We start from the raw sequence: 20,506 nt of genomic DNA on the forward strand, positions 1-20,506 counted from the left end.
TCAGTCGCTACATGCCGTCGCCTAATAAGCGACCAAATCATTGCTACTCGCATTGCCGTCGCTAAATCCGGTTGCGACGGCATTTTGCCGTAGCCACGAGCAATGGCGACGCCACCAACGACAACGGTGTAATTGCCGTCGCCTAGCCGTCGTCATTGGTCTTTTGCGACGGCAAACAGACTTTCTGCGACGGCACAAAGCCGTGGCAAAATGAATTCTTTTTTGTAGTGATTCAAACCTGCACAATAACCCCTACACCATAGAATAGTGCACCAGCAATGTAAACAACAAACCCGGTAAGCTTTTCAGCCCGTATGAGTAAACTCAATAAAAATGACTCACGTCACTCGTGCTTATAATTTCTCAATTCGTGAGATAATTAAAGCAACAACATTTAATTTCACAAAACAAAACCAAACATACAAAACCATCGTTCAATATCATGCTCACGTAAGTTAACTCATATCAAAATCAACATGCTCTGACTCTCGACTCAAGCATCCAATTTCACAATACTTCAACGAATCAATTAAACTCAATTATGTTTTAAACATTTAAAAACACAACGAACTACAAAATCAACCTTCATTTAACTCAACAAAAGTAGTTGTCACCTCAGTGACGTTTCAAATCATTTTCAGTCTTGACAACACAACCACGAAATCACACTTCTTTCCTCTCAACATAAAGCACTTATCACCACAATGACGTGATAAAACATTTCTTGACTCACCACGAGTCTCAACCACAACTGCACTCACATCATTAAAGTAAATAAAACCAGTAATCCCTGCTTAGAAAATTAGTTCAGGAGATCACTAAAAACACACAATTCAAAATCATTGTAATCCCTGCATATAGTTTAGTTCAGGAGATTACGATGAAAACAATTAATTCAGAAAATAGTAATCTCTGCATATAACTTAGTTCAGGAGATTACATTAAAACAAATAATAAAAATCATAGTAATCCCTGCATATAATTTAGTTCAGGGAATTACATTAAAACAATCAATTCAAAACGGTAATCCCTGCATAGAATTTAGTTCAAGAGATTACCAAGAAAACAAACAATACAATAATAGAAATAAATATAAACATTTACTAAAAACATCCATTAATAACGCCAACCACCACACAGCTCATCACACCCACACAGGTCATCACACAGAACACCACACAGGTCACCACACCCACACAGGTCATCACACAGAACACCACACAGGTCAACAACTCACACTAGAGTCGATGATCACCCATCAACACCAAACTAAAGTCGATAGTCGATGGGTGCATCGACTCAAACTAAAGTAGATGATCACCCATCAACTCCAAATACTCTTTTAATACAATTACATCAATCACTCACATGATGAATTGTATACCGCTACACTCATACAATTACATCAATTATCGCCACTTTGGTCACCACTTTGGTACTACTGTATAAACTATCGCCACTTTGGTCACCACTTTGGTACAACAATATAAACTATCGCCACTTTGGTCACCACTTTGGTATTACAATATAATTAATCACACTCTCAAACACAACTTCACCAATGTCACACCATCCAATATATATATTCCACGTAAATACATATATACGTAGTCATTCACGCAGGAATGACCACTAATACCAACTATAGTTTTATAAATTGTACTTCTCGAAAATCATTTTATATCAAAACATTGTTTTAACCTACCCATGAACCGTTGTCGATCAAGTTCATATATTTTAAAACAAATAATTTGTTTCGAAAATGATTTTTCATATACTAAAATAAAACATAACTACTTTATCAACCGAAATACCGTGAGATTTACTCACCTCCAAATCCAGCTGCGTCTTCTCTAACAGCCAAGATACGATTCACAATCGTCCGCCAACTCAAACCATTAATCACCTAACCAAATCAAGGCCTCACTCAATACAACACAAAACACACAATTCACAAAACACAATTATACGACGATCCAACATTCGGATCCTCATCCGAGACAATCCAACGTCTTCGGAACACTTCTACGATCAACAAATCAAAACTACAAGTCGATCGGACGGCCAAATCCTCACGGATCGAAAACTGAAACGAATCGAAAACCCTAAAACTTGGAAAATTCATAACATGCTCATACGATTTCCAAAAATTACAAACTATATATCGAAATGCTCGTATCGACGAGTAGATCGCACTGAGGAGCAGAAACTGCCCCAGAGGTGGCCGGAGGCCACCGGAAACCACCGCCACCAAACCAAAGTCAACATTTGACAAAACTTCCAACATCAAAGTTCTTCATCTCAACTCCAATTGAAACATTCATAACTAGCACAAAGTCCGAATCAAAGCCATTTGGCCGGTATTTACCTCGCAAGTTCATAAATTCGAAGAACCCTAGAATCACAATCTTCAAAATTCGACCTCCACACTTTGAATGGTTACAAGCCGCTTGGAGGGAAGCATCTACATCCTCTGGGCAAGAAAAGCCCTCAAAGAACTCGAGCTATAGTGGCCGGAGGTGGGAGAACCAAGGCCGGCGATTTGAGGCGATTTGCAGTTCCACCGTGCAACTTCTCAGCCTTGTAGCGTCGTCTACGGTGCTTCCCACGACGAATCACCACCATAGACGTGTAGAGGGGACTGAGGAGAGCAGGATTCCCTTTGGAATCGAAGCAAAAGGTGGCCGGAGGAGGAAGAAATCGACCGGCGAAAGTGGGAGGCCGATCGGGCTCGGGGAGATAGAAACTTTCCAAAAATGGAAAGTTGATATTTTTATGATATTTTCGGATTTTTTTCCTATTTAACCAAAATGGAAACTTTTTCCAACGGTCATAACTTCTTCATACGAACTCCGATTTTCGCGTTCCACATGTCCACGAACTTGTATCGACGCGCTCTACAACTTTCGTGAAGAAAGTTCTCACATAATCTAAACGTATAAAAAGTCAAACTTCGTAACCCCCTAAAACGTGCACTTCGAATAATTATTCGCCCGAAAATAATTCCACTCCACCCTCGAACCACGAAATCGAACAAACGAACACTTTATTAATCCCAGGAAACATTTAGGAATTAATAACAAGTTTCCGAGGTCTTACAACTTTGGTTAAGAGATCTTCACTGGTCAAAACAAGGACATGATACGTTTCAGATTCTTTTCATTGGACAATGATAGGAGCACAAAGTGTGTCGTTTTTAATATGTATTTTCCCTCATTTGGCTAAGTTATTCTCTTAAAATTACTAACTATAACATAGTTTCTGTTTTTAGGTCGGAAATGGAGAAAAGAGGTGAAAAAGAACAGAAATGAGCATAAATGAAGGATAAGTCATTTTAGAAACTTTCCTCTTTCATTTTAGGAAATATTTTCTATTTTGTTTTGGGGAACTTTCTTCATTTGAACTTTCCTATTTCTGATTTTCTTGTTTTAAAAAGAGTACATCTCATCGAAAACTCTTGAGTGATGAAATCAAGGAAACTTGAAGGATAAGATGAAGCACAAAAATAAGGAGGAATTCAAGGAGTTTTATTCACATAAATTCTTCTTATTTCGTGGAGATAAAAGGGGAGTGTTATATTCAATATTTATCCTAATTATCTTATTTCCCATTGATTATGACACTAATTAATTTCTGATTTTCTTGATTATAGGGGTTCATTATGTGCACAATTCTTGGAAGAAGAAATTAGTGCAATTCAAAGGAGAGGAATAAGGGATGTATCTGGTCACTATTCAAGGCATATACCATGAGTCATCAAGGGGAAAAGAGATCAGAAAATTCAAGACTCTGTCAAGAGAAAATCAAGGAAATTTAGAGGAGAAATCACCTCTAGATAAATGGTCATGATTGCATCACAAGTGTGATGCCCCGGAAATTTGTATTTATTTTCCGAGGATTTTCCGGAATTTAAATTGTGGGTATTGGACGTTTTCGTGGCTCGTGGATGGAGCGGAAGTGTTTCGGATGAATTTTTATTCGAAAAGTATGACTTTGGGGGGTTGCTAAGGTTGACTTTTGATACGTTGAGATTCTCCAAAAACTTCCTTCACGAAAGTTGTAGAGCGCGTCGATACGAGTTCGTGGACATGTGGAACGCTAGAATCGGAGTTCGTATGAAGAAGTTATGGGCCTCGGAAAAACTTTCCATTTTTGTATAAAACGACGAATTTTTGGGAAATTTGCAAAAGAGCCCAAATTTCCTAAAATGGAAACCAGAGCTCAGCCCTTCTCTCCCGAGCCCGGTTTCTCCTCTCCATTTCGCCGGCGTTGTTCTCTCTCTTCCGGCCACCATAGGACGCGATTCAAAGTGGGTTCTCTTCGCCTCAATCCCCTCTTGAGGTCTGTGGAAGGATTGAAGAGAGATTCGAGTTGTGGAGGGAGCTACATCGACTGGAAGAGACCGCTTCGGGGACGAAATCGCCTTGATCGGGGTCGGCGATTCCGGCCACCATAGCCGGTGGTTCTTGAGGGCTTTTGGAGCTTGGAGGACGTTGATGCTTCCCACAAGGTGGCTTGCATCGATTCAACTCATGGAGGTTGAATTTTGGAATTGAAATTCTAGGGTTTCCAATCGGTCCGGTTTGTTCTAAGGTAAAATTCGATCGATTGGCTTATAATTGGACTTTCTTGTAGTTATGAAAGTTGAAATTGGGGTTGAGATGAAGAACTTTGGTGTTGGGAGTTTTGTCAAATTCCGACTTTGGGTCGGCGGCAGCGCCGCCACTGTCGTGGTGTTTTCCGGCGGTTTCCGGCCACCTCAGGGATAGTTTCTGTTCCTGAGTTCGATCTACTCGTCGATACGAGCATTTTGATATATTGTTTGTAATTTTTGGAGATCGTATGAGCATGTTGTGATTTTTACAGTTTCGGACCGTTCGATGTTTCGATCTGTGAGGATTCGAGCTTCCGATCGACTTGTGCTTTTGGCATATCGATCGTAGAAGTATTCCGGAGACATTGGGTGGTCTCGGATGTGGTTTCACCTCGATTGGCGTCACTTTGGGGATTTTAGTTCAAAACAGGGGTTTCGGACTTAAATCGTTTGTGGATTGTTGCTAAGTTGAAACCGTATGTGATTAGGTACTTGGGAAGTATTCTTGGACGGTTGTTTTGTGGTTTGGCTGCTTTGTTCTGTATTGAAGACGCAGCGGGAGTTTCAAGGTGAGTAATCTCACAAGGTTCATTTATGAACGGATTAATTGGTTGATTAGCTTTCGAAATGAACTATAGTTGGTATTAGTGGCATTCCTGAGTGAATGACTACGTGTGTGTGTATATATATATATATATATATATATATATATATATTTACGTGAAGTATATATGTTTTGGTGGGCTGTGGATTGATGAAAACAATATGCATGATTTGATGTGTTTTATTGTTTTGGGGTTGTGGCTTTTCAGAAAACAAATGGTGGGAAATGGTATTTCTATTGTTTTGAAAAGTGTTTGAGAAATTGAGAGTCACAGGTTGTGATTTCTCCTTTTGGGTTGATTTAATGTTTTGATCCGACGACCGGTGGTCTGAGGATGTGAGAGTCACAGGTTGTGATTTCACCTTTTGATTTGATTTAACGTTTTGATCTGACGACCGGTGGTCTGAGGATGTGAGAGTCACAGGTTGTGATTTCTCCTTTTGATTTGATTTGACATTTGGGGTCCGGTGCGACTCGTTTAATGTTTTGATCTGAGGGTCAGGTTGGCCTAAGGATCCGGGGTTGCAGGTTGCATCCTCAGGCAATGTATATCGTAAGTTTGAACCTTGGCCGAGGTGACAGGTTATGATATATTCAGTTAGAGCTCTAGTCTGTCTGCCATGGTACCTCATGGATCTAAGTAGGTTACTTACGATTACTGGGTACGTATGTGTTTGTCCAGGTTGGACCGATTGATGTGTTTTGTCCAGGTTGGACTGATTTAACGTGTTTTGTCCAGGTTGGACTGATTTGATGTGTTTTGTCCAAGTTGGACTGATTTGACGTGTTTTGTCCAGGTTGGACCGATTTAATGTGTTTGTCCAGGTTGGACCGATTTGACGTGTTTTGTCCAGGTTGGACCGATTTAACGTGTTTTGTCCAGGTTGGACCGATTTAACGTGTTTTGTCCAGGTTGGACTGATTTGATGTGTTTTGTCCAGGTTGGACCGATTTAATGTGTTTGTCCAGGTTGGACTAAAAGAATCATATGCTATTTGTTAGGTTAACAATAGGTATGATTGATGTGCGTCTGTGTTTGTCCAGGTTGGACCATTTTGATGTGTTTTATCCAGGTTGGATCGATTTATCATATTTGAATTGTTAGGTTAATGATTTATATGATTTTGCCACTGTGTGACTTTTGTGTTTTCCTTTTGGGAAAAGAGTATTGTTTTGGGAAGCATGATATGTTTTCCTTATTCTCGAGTCGAAAGGTTTTCCTCGTGTTTGGCGTGAGTTGTGCGGGCTTTTATCCCGTGATTTGGTGTGAGTTGTTTTGAGTTACTCATACGGGCTTGCAAAAGCTTACCGGGTTTGTTGTGTGACAACCCGGTGCACTATTCAAACGGTGTAGGGGTTAATCCTGCAGGCCAGGGTAATCGTGGCTGAAGCTGAGGTAGCTTGTTGGCAGCAGAACTGGTAGGAAGCAAATTTGATTGGCTTTGCCATTGTTATGACTTCCGCTTTGTAGTAAACTCTGAGGAGCTTTTACGTTTTATCTTGTTGTTGACAATTTAATTCGTAAGCTTATGTAATATATGACTCTGTGGGCGGGTCAATATTGACATAGTGGGTTCAGGGCATCAATATGTATGTTGTATAAAGGGAAAAAGTTTTCCAGGTATTTGGTATTGATGGCTGAACGTTCACGCATGTATAATTATGGGGTTATATATCGATTTTTAAATTTTGTTAAAAATCAGGGGCGTGACAACAAGAGATGAGGATTCCTCTATAAATAGCAGCCATTCTCAACACCAAGAGTATCACTTCCTGGCCTATCACTTCCTGGCCAAAAGACTAATTTGAAACTCTGCCCAATTCACTTCTCAAACCTCCATCACCTACAAGACCGTGAGCACCATCCTTCCATCAACCTACGAAGTTCTTAGGCGCTAAGTCAAGGACGCTCCACCACCATAGCAGAGACGAGTTCATCACCTTGTTGCCAAGCCACTAAGGAAAGCTTCAAAGTGTAACTATGACTCTACTTACAATCTTTGTTTCGGTTTTGTGTGTTTGGATTTGCGAGTTGTGTAATTGGAGACATGAGATTTTCAGAATATTTTTATTAATATTTTTGAGATTTTCAGTTTATTATTAAGTTAATTTCGAGAATTCTTTTATGATGCATGTTACAATCTTGTGCCCTTTTACGTGTTTAGGTAATTTTCAGAGTTAGGTTAATAAGTTTGCATGCTAGAATCACGCTAAGTATTCTTGTGTGTTTGCTTAATTTTCCAAGAGTAATTATTATTTGTTAAGACGCTGAGTTAAACAAGTAGTAATTAGTTTTAAAGAGTGGTAAAAATCATGCTTTAATGATTAAACGATTCTGGAAATTACGTGTTAATTGCTATGTGTAATGGTTAATTTGCACGTGTGAGTTGATTCGAAGAACGGATCAGATAAATGGATTGAACCGTGACAGCTTTTCATTTGGGCTCTTAACTAGCATTTAAGATGGGCACGTTTTTGTAGCATGTTGAAATGGATTTTCTGTTTTTACACTTAGTAATTTTCGAGTGGTATTGGTCTAGGTTACGGAAGTCGATCATTGTAGATAGTTTATTTGTTTTGTTTTTATTTTAAGTAGATTAGGAACCAGATTTCAAAACCCCCATTTTATTCTTTTATTTGTTAATTGACCTTTTTGTGTAGGTGTACCCTACAATCCCCGGACTGAACGATCCCTGCTTATCCTATATTGACAACTACATTTTGCAGGGTTAAATTGTGAGGCTATTTCAACCGCATCAGACAATGAAAGAATGATATGGTAAGGGTCGAATGAGTTCAGTTTTGAAATGATTGGATGACAGAGTTCATGCTTTAATTGACATGAGTAAATATGTTTGGATCTGTCAATGGAATTATGTCATTTCATCGGAATCAGTATCGACATTCGAGAGACGAAGAAGTATGCACAATGATGTAGTCTACTGACAATTGAGATGAGATTATATTTGGATAAGGCACTTAATGTAAGAATTGATGAGTAATTTGATTCGATGGAAGATTGTATTTTGTCGAATATAGTCTTGTGGTCTAAGTTGATAACAAGAAATGTAATGGGATGTTGAGTAAGTGGGAATGAGTCCCATTTTATAGGGAAGGGAGACTCTTTCCATTTTTTTTCTTCAATGTGGAAGCAAAAGAGTTATTCTAGTCTTCAAAAGCTGATCATGGAGAGGCATCTTGGCAATGCTGGAAAGGTGGCTTCCTGGTGAGCTCTTGGCCTCCTTTGATCACCACGGTGTAGCTTGGATATGGGATTACGGGATGCATGTCGCGATCGGGTCCCACCACGGCTCGTGTGTCCGCTAAGAGGGTGTTACTTATACTTGGTAACATTGTAAATTAGTCATGCTAGTGGAGATATGTACAGCTTGGATTCCATTTCTATTGCATCCTATGTGAACAAGATTAATCTTAATTTTATGGCGGGCTGAGCAACTACAAAAAATAGTTCAAACTATTAAAACTGAAAGGCATCTAATTTTAGGCCAAAAATTATAATAAATTTAGAGAGTAAAGAGAGGCATCTATAATTTAAAACTTTCCTTTTAAGTTATTTTATGTAATTTATAAATACATTTAAACTATTTAATATTCATTTAAAAAATAATATAAATTCAAAAATAGCTAAAATAGAGAGCATTGATGCAGACGTAATTCTAAAGTGGCTAGCTAAAATGACTTTTTAGCTATTTTAGCTAAAATTTAACTCAAAAATGGCTAGCATTGCTAAAGATGCTCTCTAAGTGGCCTTAGGAAGAAAAAAGGGATATTACCCATAAAAAAAAGAAGAGATAGTTTAGAAAATTACAAAGTCACCAAAAGTGACATTTATTATATATGCTTCAATTAGTAAAGAAATTTAAGAAACTAATATAACTGTGTGGTGGTTGGTCCCGAGATCAATTCTCAGTCACATCACGGATGGATGAGGTGGGGATTGAAAAGAAAACGAAAGAAAGATTTTTCTAGTTGAGTCTTTTGCTCTGCAACCTTACATCCAAATGTTTTGCTTTGCATACCGGCCGTGGTGATTACTATTGGTCATGAAATTTGCTGGGTATATGCAAGTACAGTACATATAGATGGACAGCGAACTAGGGATAGATGGCTAGATTCTAAGGGTCCCCTGTCAGTTTATCACAATGGAAGCAAGAAAGGGTGGGTTTGAAGTGAAGTGCTTGTTTAGATGGAGAAAAGGACAGAGAAAGGAAGTTTAGTCCCCGGCGGAATTAGTCGAAGATAAGAAGAAAGAGAAGACGCCATGCATGACAGCTAGAGCATCTTCCGATGAGTGGGCCCCCCCCCGGTGGTGTTGTCATTGCCGGGGAACACGCCAAGACGAGCTAGCTAGGCTGCTAGGGCATCAGGCATCTCCATCCGTGACTAAAACAAGTACCCCATGCTGATACTGTTCCTTCCTTTTGAATGTGAATGCATGTGATCGATCTATCGAGCTGGTCGACATCTGTGTGTCTTTTTTCACAAAGCCACCCATGCATAATACTTATCTTGACATTTACGCACTTGCCTGACTAGCTATATGCCCTAGCTCATTCTTTTTCTATCTAGTTAATTGTTAGTTGCTACTTTGTTCAACCAATATAAAAAACACACATATTAGTTGCTACTTTGAATCAAATACTTGATTAATTTTTACTGGAGTAAAAAAAAACTTTTTGATTTTGCTTTACCCAATATATATAAATATATACATACATACAAAATTTCTCAGGTAAGGATATCCTTACCTAAGTTTATGGAACGGATTTCCAATTTTTGGCCACTTTTTGATAACATATTTACATCTTAACCGTTCAGTTTTTAGGTCTTAATGTATAGATCATCTCTGCAAAATTTCAGCCAAATTGATAATCGTTAAGGTATCCAAAACTGCAATTTACACGAACGAACCGAATCTGTCGAACAGGAACCGTTCGTGTACATTGTTGTAATTTGCAGTTTTGAATGCCTTAACGATCATCAATTTAGCTGAAATTTTGCAGAGATGATCTATACATTATGACCTAAAAATTGAATGGTTAAGATGTGAATATGTGATCAAAAAGTGGCAAAAAACTGAAAATCCGTACCTAAGTTTAGGTAAGGACGTCATTAACCAAGAAGAACTGTATATATATATATATATATATATATATATATATATATATATATATATATATATATATATATATATCTCATCGTTGGAATGGTGTTGAAGTTTTGAGCTTCATTACGATTGTATCTTCAACATGTTTTCGCCTTATCTCTTTCCCACATGAGATGTTATCAATTTAACAGAAATATACATGGACGTACGTGGTCTTAGAAACTTGATAGATATATTATATATATAGTAGAACATTGGCCTATTTCAAAAAAAGTGATGTGGGGTAATGTCTCAAAATATTTTGTGAGGCGGGTAAATGCACATTTTGATTGAAAGTTATTGACTATAGTACCACAAATGCAAGCACCAATATTTGACATTTACTCAAGAAATAATTAAGAGCGCGGCTATTGCCACCCTACCATTTTCTTAGTTCACCCTACAAATATTTGAATTATTGAAAGACTATATTACCCAAGTGCAAAATGACTAATATGTACACTAATTTTCTAAAATCCAAAAATGTGAGAAAAAATAAATACATAAGTAATTAATTAAATACAAAGATTACTTAATTTCTCATTGGATAACATTAATCTTTATCATCTCCACCCAAATTTGAATTTATTACTTTTTTTTTGTCTTTTTGTTGTCTCCTCATCGTTAATTCGCTATGCAATTCACAAAACCATTAGTGTTAACTTTATCAAAATCTTTGTAATACCATTTGTGAACACTGAAAATAAAAATTTAAAACACAAAAAAAATAAAATCAATCTTTTTTTTTATTTTTTATTTTTTGAAGAAACGTACTAATCTTTTTACATGGATTGAAATAGAGAAAAAAAAAACAAAATTAAAAAAATGAAGGTAAATTAGATTATGATTTAATTTTTTGAAATAGATTATGATTTTATTAGGAAATTTTAATATATTTTAGTTTTTTTATTGGTATAAATTAAATGAGAGATTTTCGTTAAAAACATTTTTTTTCAATTGGATATGTCATATAAGAATATTCTTATAAAGAGAAATAGGTTTAATAAGTAAATTTAATAATTGAAATTAAAATGTAGAGTGTAATGAGCAAGTAGGGTGAATAAAGAAAATGGTAGGGTAGCAATAGCCGCACCCAATAATTAATTATCAATAGAATGTTTCAAATTGATTTACGACACAAAAGAATAAATGAGAGCTATCGTTTGTGCTTGAATTTAGAATCACGTACTTTAACATTTGTTGATTAGTACACATTTCACAAAAAATAGCAATATATTCAAATGGACCTGCAGATTAATGAATAAGAACAGTTAGTCTGTGTCTTTTGCATAGATTGCTTCATCTATATTGGCCTGAATGGGCATAGAAAGGAGTACATGTTTTATCAAAGCCATCAATAATTGAAAAATATGCAGATACAAACACAAGGTTAAAGTCTAATGACTCTAATCACTTTGACTTATTATGCTTGAAATACGTGGAGAAAGCTAAGTGTATATATATATTGTTCAAACTCTTGCTATGTTTGAGGCAAAGTCAATTTGCATTTTCGGCCTTAAAATAAGGTGTGTTTGGAAATGAAAGGGAAGGAACAGAGCAAGAAGAAGCTGAAGCAAGCGACAAACAGAAATGCATGGATGTGCGTTTGGCATATGATATGTCAGGACTTATTAGTAGAGCCCAAGATTCACTTTCGACCAGCAAATTGCTATGTTGTCTTGACGCTAATTCGATAATGTGTTGGCATAGAGTTAATAAAAAGTTTATTCACTAGCTACTAAACGATGGTGCACCCAAAATTATTTTCATTAGTTTGCCCAAGTAGGCAAGTACTATTTTTATGCCAAGTACTACACCAAATGGTATAATGTATTTAGGGTTTTTGTCCATTTACTCCATTTTCAGGGATTTTTTTCCCACTTACCTCATTAAGTTTTTTTAATTCCTCCTTACCCAAAGCAATCTAAGGAACTCTTCCCTAATACCCCTTTTTTTGTTTTTGTTTTTTATTTTTTATTTTTTTAAGACTATTTTACTCTTCCCCTTTTGTTACTTAGAGAGAGAGACAGAGAGAGAGAGAGAAAATGGAAGAGAGATAAACCATAAGAGACTTCGCAAGAGTCCGGTCATCGGTCGCCTGATTCAGGTCACTGAACGCCGGATTCAGGTCAACTTTTGCCGGAATCCCGTCACCGGTCGCCTGATTCTGGCCAACTTTCATCGGAATCTGGTCACCGGCTGCCGCCCACCGGACTTTTCTGAAAACCTAGCCGAAGTTCTTCAAAGAGGTCGTCGGAGATATCATAGGTCGCCAGAAAGGTTTATTGCCCCCCATTGCCCACCAATAGACATTTATTGCCCCCCAATAGAACTTTCGGTAGACGGAATGAGAACTAATCTTCCTAAAATTAGACAAATAAAACTTTGATTAAAGAAAAAAACGAAGAGATTATATCAATTTAAAAACGTTTATTGCCCTCCAATAGACGTCTATTGGAGGCAATAAACGTCTATTGCCCCCCAATAGACATTCAAAACTTTTTTTTTTCCTTTCCTTTTGCCCCATTAATTAAAAAAAAAAAAAAAAAAAAACTGATTTGGGCACCCAGAAATTGTTTTGGGCACCCAAGTCAACAAATCGAAATTCTCTCTCCCTGCCTAGCACATCCGGTCAGTCCAGGACGCCAATCTTGGCTTCCGGCAAGGCGTCCTCGGAAGCTTCTCCAACCAAACCGGTCACCACTGTCCAATGCCACAGTAGAGAGAGAATTTTGATTCCTAGCCTACCAGAATCGGTGCTGCAGAAAATTCGTCTCTCTTTCTCTCTTGCTCTGGGTGGTTTCCGTTACAACATCGTCAATTCCTTCTATATGCTCTAACGATGACCGGCGGCAGATCGGAGAACTGGTCGACCTTGATAGTCAGCGAGAACGAGAGGTCAAGGGTGAGCTCCGGCGACGAGTGGACTCCGATGTGGTTGAGTTGGATCTGGGCGAGCTCTAGAGCCGGGTCAGAGGGGAAGAGGATGAACACGGCAGTGGATAGGAGGAGAGGGATGAGAGAGAGTCTGATCGGAGATGGATGAGAGGGAGGAGGAGAGAGAGAGAGTTTGATCGGAGATGGATGAGAGGGAAGAGGGAGAGATCAATGGCATGGATGTAGTTTTTTAATTAAGCTGAGGGCAAAATTGTCATTTTATTTGAAATTGTGTAAGTGGGAATAAAAATCTGTTGCTGGGGTAACCGGGATAATTTTGGCCAATTTTGGTGCTTTGTGTCAAGAACCCTTGTATTTATTTTTATAAGTGAAAGATTATGAGTTCGAGTCACGTACTAGTTGTAACGTTGTATATTCCTAAATAATATTGTCAATTATATATTCCTAATTATAATATTATCAATTATTGATCAATATTTATATTCAGAATAAAGGAAGAAGTAAATTATTGCTTCTATAATCATGAGAAACATTTGATTTCAGTGACAATTCTCATACGTATAAATATCCCCCATGGTGAAGGGTGCCTTAATTTGGTATTTTCTTTTTTATATCTTCTTTTTTTCTAAGCACATATTCTGTAAAGGGTGAAGATTTGGTATGTTAATATTTTTCATATATGTCTTATTTTATGTAAAACCACTTTGAGGACTATTTTTTTTTTTTGAATCGAAGGAGGTTAGCGAACCGTCACCAAAATCATCAAGTTCACCACTGACAGGCTCACCCAAGATATCCCCACCACATCCATCCTCGTCTTTGTACATCAGTTCGCAAAGCCAGAGGTCATAAAGCAGATCTGGTCGACATCCATCGATCCACTTCACCGATGCAAGCGGTGACCAAAACAATGCCGGAGACGGTCCTACTGTCAAGTTGACAGCGTATGCCAAGAGGAGGCAAGCAGCACAAGGCTAGGAATGACATCAGCCATCGAGTTTGGGTGAGTTGAAAGATTTTGTTGAAGAAAGGTTTTCAACGAGAAACCCTAGCATAGAGGCTAGGTCAGAGAAACTCACTTTGAGGACTCATGTGGTAACTAAAAAAAAGTCCCCATAAAGGTAAGTAAGGTCCTCATAAGAATAAAGTAGGTAACTAGAAAAAAGTCCTCATTGAGATAAATAAGGTACTCGTTAAAGTAAAATAGGTTCTCATTTGAGTAATTATTAAGTCCTAAGAGTGGTAATTGTAGTAGGTTTTCATTTGAGTAATTAAGTGATAAAAGTGGTAATTGTATGTTAACATATTATAGAATTTTCCTTTTGTAAGTTATATATGATTATAATATGAATTGAATAGCTAAATATGAATAACATTAGACCGGTACTATTTAGTATAGTGTCATTAGTACCCTTTTTTTTTTTTTTTTTTTTTGGCAAATGAAAGGCTTGAGTTCAAGTCATGTTCTAGGGGTTATATAATTTCAGTTATATTAATACCAATAATTCTACTAAAAAAAATGAATAACATTATGGGTCATACCAATGACTAAAATATCGAGGAAATATCGATGGTCCAGAAAATAGAAATTTCGACGGAAATATTGAGGATATATCAATATCGGTAAATAATCGAGAAAAATGATAGAAATCATGGAAACTTTAAATGAACCTTTTGGAGATGTTTGTTTTATCAATTATCTACTATATTTCACAAGAAAACCTTGAATAAACATTATTATATAGTGAGTTATAATAATTTAAGGTGAAATAGTAAATGTTAAATTACTGACAATTCTTTAAATTTACTTTAAATATCTCTTTTTATTTTCAATGGAAGTCGTAAAACATGAAAGGTGCAACAAGCCAACAAATGAGTAAATTTGGCTCAGATTATTGCGATATATCGAATATTTCTCGATATATATTTCCTGAAATTTCGGAAAATTTTGAAAATATTTAACAAAAATCACTTGGTATGCTTAGGAAATTTCGGTCCAAAAAAAAAAAACGAAATTATCGCCGAAATTTTGGCGAAAATTTCGATATTTTAGTCCTTGGATCATACCCTCTTTATCAGGGACTTCTCATACTACGTGCAGTTGAGTACACATCATGAACATGACATCGAACCAAAGATTGAAATATCTGCTATATTTCTGATATATCTCTCGATATCTCATTTTTTGGAGGGACCGATATATCATAGGGGGAAAATACCTTATCTTCCACCGTATCTGCAAAAATTTTCCTATATCGTCAAATATTCCCGATATATTAGTTATTTGGGATATATTCCCGTTAAGATGAAGAAATATCTGTAAAATCTGATGGAAAAAAAAAAGAAGGAAAAACTCAATAATTCTCTAAATGCAAATATGTGTGAGGAGAGATCTCCTCAAGGCAAATCTGGGTGAGGAGAAATCCTCTCAAGGCGAATTTGGATGAAGAGAAATACCCTCAAGGCAATTTTGGGTGAGAACTGAGAAGTAATTCTCTAAATGCAAATATGTGTGAGGAGAGATCTCCTCAAGGCGAATATGGGTGAGGAGAAATCTCCTCAAAGCGAATCTGGATGAAGAGTATTCCCTTCAAGGCAAATCCGAGTGAGGAGTGGAATCCAGATAAGGAAAAATTCCCTGACGAATTTAGGTGAGGAGAATTCATGATGAAGCAATTTTAGCAAAAAAAAATAAAAATAAAAATAATAAAATAAAAAATAAAAAATTTGATGGAGCCATGTTTCAAAAAGTAACTCATTCACTTCATCTTTCACAATTATATTGGATTGACCTTAATTATATTAAAGTTTTCAGACAAAGAGAACATACTATTGGGTTATGATCCACACAAGAATAAAAAAATGTTGTGCAATTATATAAATCATTTGGTACTATGTAGTCTGTGACTCTATGTAGTCTGTAGTTTAGGTACAGAGCGTAGTGAGACCTTAAATGAATCTCATGAAGGCAACAATCAATTTGGCTATGAAGAAATTCACATTCCATGTTTTATTTTTTAGTATTTTAAATTTTTTCTTTTTGTAAAAATTAGGTGTGTGAATTTCATTTAAAAGAAGAAATAAGAGTGAATTGTAAACTTAGGAGTGTGAATTTCATTTTCCATTTTAAAAAGGTTTCTATCTTTTTTTATTTGAAGCTACTCTACTTCAAATTAGTTTGGATGAGCTCCTCGTGTTAGTGCAATGTTTATTTTGATTGGCATTTCCTAAGCGCAACAACCAAGAGTCATCGTTTCTTGTAATAGCTTTCTACTCTTGGATCCTTGAAAGAATGGAATGCTTCAAGCTTCATGTACCACTCTCATCAATCAGGTATGTCTTGCATACATGTGCATGCTTGTCAAGAGGTTAGGACTGAACTTGTCTTTGAATCCTATTGTAGGATGCGAAAATCTTTTCAATCCTAATGCATTGATATGCGAATTTTCAGATGGTTTTATCCAAAGCATTCAAACTTTCTTAAATTGGTTTATGGGCTTTTCTAAATGATGATTCTATTTTAATCCATGCTTTATAAAAGACGTCATGAAGCCCATGTACATCAGAAACCCTAGCTCGTCCTCTCCTATATATATGTTTCTCTTAGGGTTGTTCATGTTGGTGGAATATATCAGAATATTTGGTCGTTGCCTTCTTGAGAGTTTTCTGCCTTTATCTTCAGAAAGCATTGAGCTAAAGTTTCATGTGAGAATCCTTCATAAGCTGTTCCTTGTTTAGCTTTTGAAGGGTTATCAAATCCCAAGCTTTTTCTGTCAAAAAAGTTTTCTGGTTTTATGCTTCATGTGTGTTGGTAGTTCATGCATGATTTGTGCCTTGAGGTGATTGACAACCGAGGTGAGAGTTGTGCCATCTTAAGATTGACAAAGGAGAACAAGGTCGCTGATTTGAAAGTAGCAAAGACGAGGAGACACCGCTGCCCACTAGATTGGTTCTAGTAGATGAGTTGTGTAAGATCTTTATGTACTTTCATATTCATATAGTGGATTGTTCACCGGCATAGTGCCCGCAGTTGTTTACCTCTTTGGAGGGTTTTACTGCGTCAACAGATCTTGTGTTATGTGTGATGATTTTACTTTGGATGGTTTGGCAAATTGAATAATTCATAACGTCATCAAAGATCTGCAGTTTCAATTAGGATTCAAGTTCTATTGCAATCCTATATTAGGATGCGAAGAGGTCTGCACTCCTAGACTGATTTCTAAAGTTGTTGACATATTGATCAGTTCCGTTAGTTGAGAAACACACATATCCATTCTGTAATTACAATTGGCATCAGAGCAGGTCACTAGACGGACTTAGTGAGATCCTCAAAGGAAACAGAATGGAAGGTATAAGTGATTGTGCAGCTGGGTCAACAAGTCACCCTCCGTTTCTTGATGACAAAACCAACTATGCATCATGGAAGGCTAAGATGAAAGCTTTTTTGTGGGCAAAAGATGTAGCTGTATGGGCTGTTATTGAAAGTGGTTGGGAGTATCCAACTAAGACTGAAAAAGTTGACACAAAAGAGATTGGAGAGGGCAGTTCTACTGTTGAAGCCAAAGTTAAGAAGCCGATGAGTGAATGGACTATAGATGAGAACACCAAGAGTACAAATAATCAGAAAGCATTAAACTCTATCTTCACAGCGGTATCCTCTGATAAATTTCAGCTTATTTCTCATTGTTACTCTGCAAAGCAAGCATGGGATATTCTCCAAGTTACTCATGAAGGCACTACAGCTGTTCGAGAATCCAAGCTTCAGCAACTTATCCAGCAATTTGAAAATATGAAGATGGGTGATGATGACAAGTTTGCTGATTTCTATGCTAGGCTCAGTGTTGTTGTGAATGGTTGTTTCAACTTAGGAGATCCCATACCTCAGCACAGAATAGTCAAGAAAATACTCAGGTCTCTTCCTATGAAATATCATTCCAAGAAGATAGCTATTCAAGAGTCGAAGGACCTGAATACCTATAATCTGCAAGAATTGATAGGAAACTTAACCACATATGAGATGGAACTCCCTGATGAAATGAAGAGCAAAAGCATAGCTCTTAAAGTGAAGAAAGACATTGAAGATGAGTCAACAGATGAAGAGGATGCTGATGAAGATGAAATTGATCTTGTCACAAGAAAATTCAGAAAATTTCTCAAGGATAGGAAATTCAAAAGAAGTGAATCAAGGTTTGACTCAAGCTCCAAGAATACAAGAATAAAAGAAAAGCCGGGTAATAAGGTTTTAAGGTTTGAAAGAGCACATGAAAAAAGAAACAACAATGCTCCAAAGTGTTTTGCATGTGAAGGTTTTGGTCACATTGCATCAGATTGTGCAAATACCTTGAAGAAGTCCAAGAATAAAAGAAATAAAGCAATGAATGTTACTTGGAGTGACAGTGAAGACGACTCTATGCTTGAAAGTAATTATGAAGTGGTGGCCTTGGTAGGATTAACGACTACTGGTGATGAGTCTGAAGTTGAAGAATTTGATCTTGAGGAAGTAATGCAACAATATATCATGTTGTCTGAGGCTTCAAAAGAATTGAAGAAAAGAAATTTAGAATTGAGCAATGAAGTTGAGAACTTGAAGACTAATATTAGTAGGACTGAAGCTGGATTTCAATCCCAATTGGAGGCAGGTGATGCAGTGAGAAAGTCTCTTGTGGAGGACTTTCAATCCCTTCAACAAAAGTACCAAGAGAGATGTGAAAAAGTTGAGGAACTTAAAACTGAAAAGGCTTGTCTGTTATATGAGCTCGAGAAAATGAAAGCTAAGGCTGGATGTGATTCTTCAAGTGGTGAAAAGTTGGAAAGTATTCTAATGATTGGTAAAAAATTTGGAGATAAACATGGCCTGGGATATGATGTTGAAAGTTCATCCAAAGGAGAGCATGTCACCAAGTTTGTAAAAAGCTCTGATCATTCCTCATCACAATCTACTTTCCCTGTGCTTGAAGAAGCTAGACCGATGTTGAAGAATTTTGTGCTTGTGTGTTATCATTGTGGAAAGCGAGGACATATAAGACCGAGGTGCAATCAACTAAGAAGAAATTCTTGGAATGACAAGAAGCCACTCATGAACAAAAAGAAAGAATATCTTCAAGAAAAGCTTGAATTTCTTTTGAAAGAAGTAAACAAGATAGCAAGATTTGTTTCAGTTCCATTCTCACCTATGCCCAAGATGAAGCAAGTGTGGATACGAAAAGAGCCTCATCTTTCTAAGCTTCCACATATAGGTAAGTGAACTCCTCCAATATGTGCTTGTGAAAAATATATTCTTGGTTGCCAATAGCATGATTTTTCCATCATAAGCACATATATAGGGGGAGTAGTGTCTTTCTGTTTACATTAGTTTTCTTATTGCTAATATTTTCTGGTTTGTTAGGACTGAATATGCTTTTCAATCCCTAAGATCTTAGTAGCTTGTGTTTATTTCTGCATTTTTCTATAAGGATGTTCTTTTCTCTTTTTGGGTTTTGTGTTTGTAGGGACTTTATTTAAAAAAAAAAAAAAAAAACTGAAGTGTATGTTTTGATTTTATATCATACCATACCATGCCTCACGGGTATTTCTGTTTGAGAGTGTTGAGTTGCAGGATTAATGGATGATTGTTTGGATGCTCAATTTCCAAAGAAAGCTAGGTTGCCGAAGTTTAGAACAAAAAAAAAATTGGTTTGGAACTTTGGCATCAACAACTCATTGTCTTGGAAAATTTCACAATGGTGTTACTGAATGTGTGAATCAGGTTAATCCAATCTATCTTGTGGTAAGTTGACAGGTAAGGTTAATAATATGAACATATCATGTGGTGTTTTAAATGGTGCTCAAAGAAGTTCTCTTGCACTTGAGTTCATGTTAAATGAATGCCAACTTTCAATGCCCTTGTATCAAGTATGTGTTGACAATTTCAAGAGATTCATTAGAATTTGTGGTCTAAGTTGGTTTCCTGTTTTAACTTATGATTGTAGCAGCTGTGTGTTTGCATGTAGTATAGATTTGATCATTGTTGTCCTCATTTAGGTTCGAGTTACTCGACTATCTGCATATTTGTTGCTATTTCTGCATTTAGGATTCCAGGTTTATTTCAATCCTAGTTTAGGATGCGTGTTCTGTTGCAATCCTAATATGTGCATTGTCATACATTATCACCTCAAGAGCAACTCATGAACCGAGATTTAGTTAAATCACTTGGCCTTCTCCTGTAGTAATATGTTCTTGCTGTTTGAGTGTTTAAAGGTCCAGA

General features: G+C 36.8%; 1 protein-coding gene and 2 long non-coding RNA genes across 3 annotated transcripts; all 3 read left to right on the forward strand.

Moving 5' to 3' along the window:
* The first annotated feature begins 6,217 nt into the window (after positions 1–6,217).
* Positions 6,218–8,639, forward strand: LOC133710615 (uncharacterized). Its single transcript, XR_009846780.1, has 2 exons — positions 6,218–7,173; positions 7,926–8,639. It is a non-coding gene; the product is annotated as an uncharacterized LOC133710615 (long non-coding RNA).
* Positions 8,640–16,462: 7,823 nt separating this feature from the next.
* LOC133711993 (uncharacterized) lies at positions 16,463–17,329 on the forward strand. The gene is made up of 2 exons (XR_009847100.1): positions 16,463–16,596; positions 17,079–17,329. It is a non-coding gene; the product is annotated as an uncharacterized LOC133711993 (long non-coding RNA).
* Positions 17,330–17,605: 276 nt separating this feature from the next.
* LOC133711490 (uncharacterized) lies at positions 17,606–19,507 on the forward strand. Its single transcript, XM_062137601.1, has one exon. The coding sequence runs from the start codon at positions 17,606–17,608 to the stop codon at positions 19,505–19,507; it is 1,902 nt and encodes a 633-aa protein (XP_061993585.1).
* Positions 19,508–20,506: the final 999 nt, after the last annotated feature.

This window comes from Rosa rugosa, chromosome 5 (genome assembly GCF_958449725.1).
Source record: "Rosa rugosa chromosome 5, drRosRugo1.1, whole genome shotgun sequence".
In the NCBI taxonomy this organism is placed as follows: Eukaryota; Viridiplantae; Streptophyta; class Magnoliopsida; order Rosales; family Rosaceae; genus Rosa; species Rosa rugosa.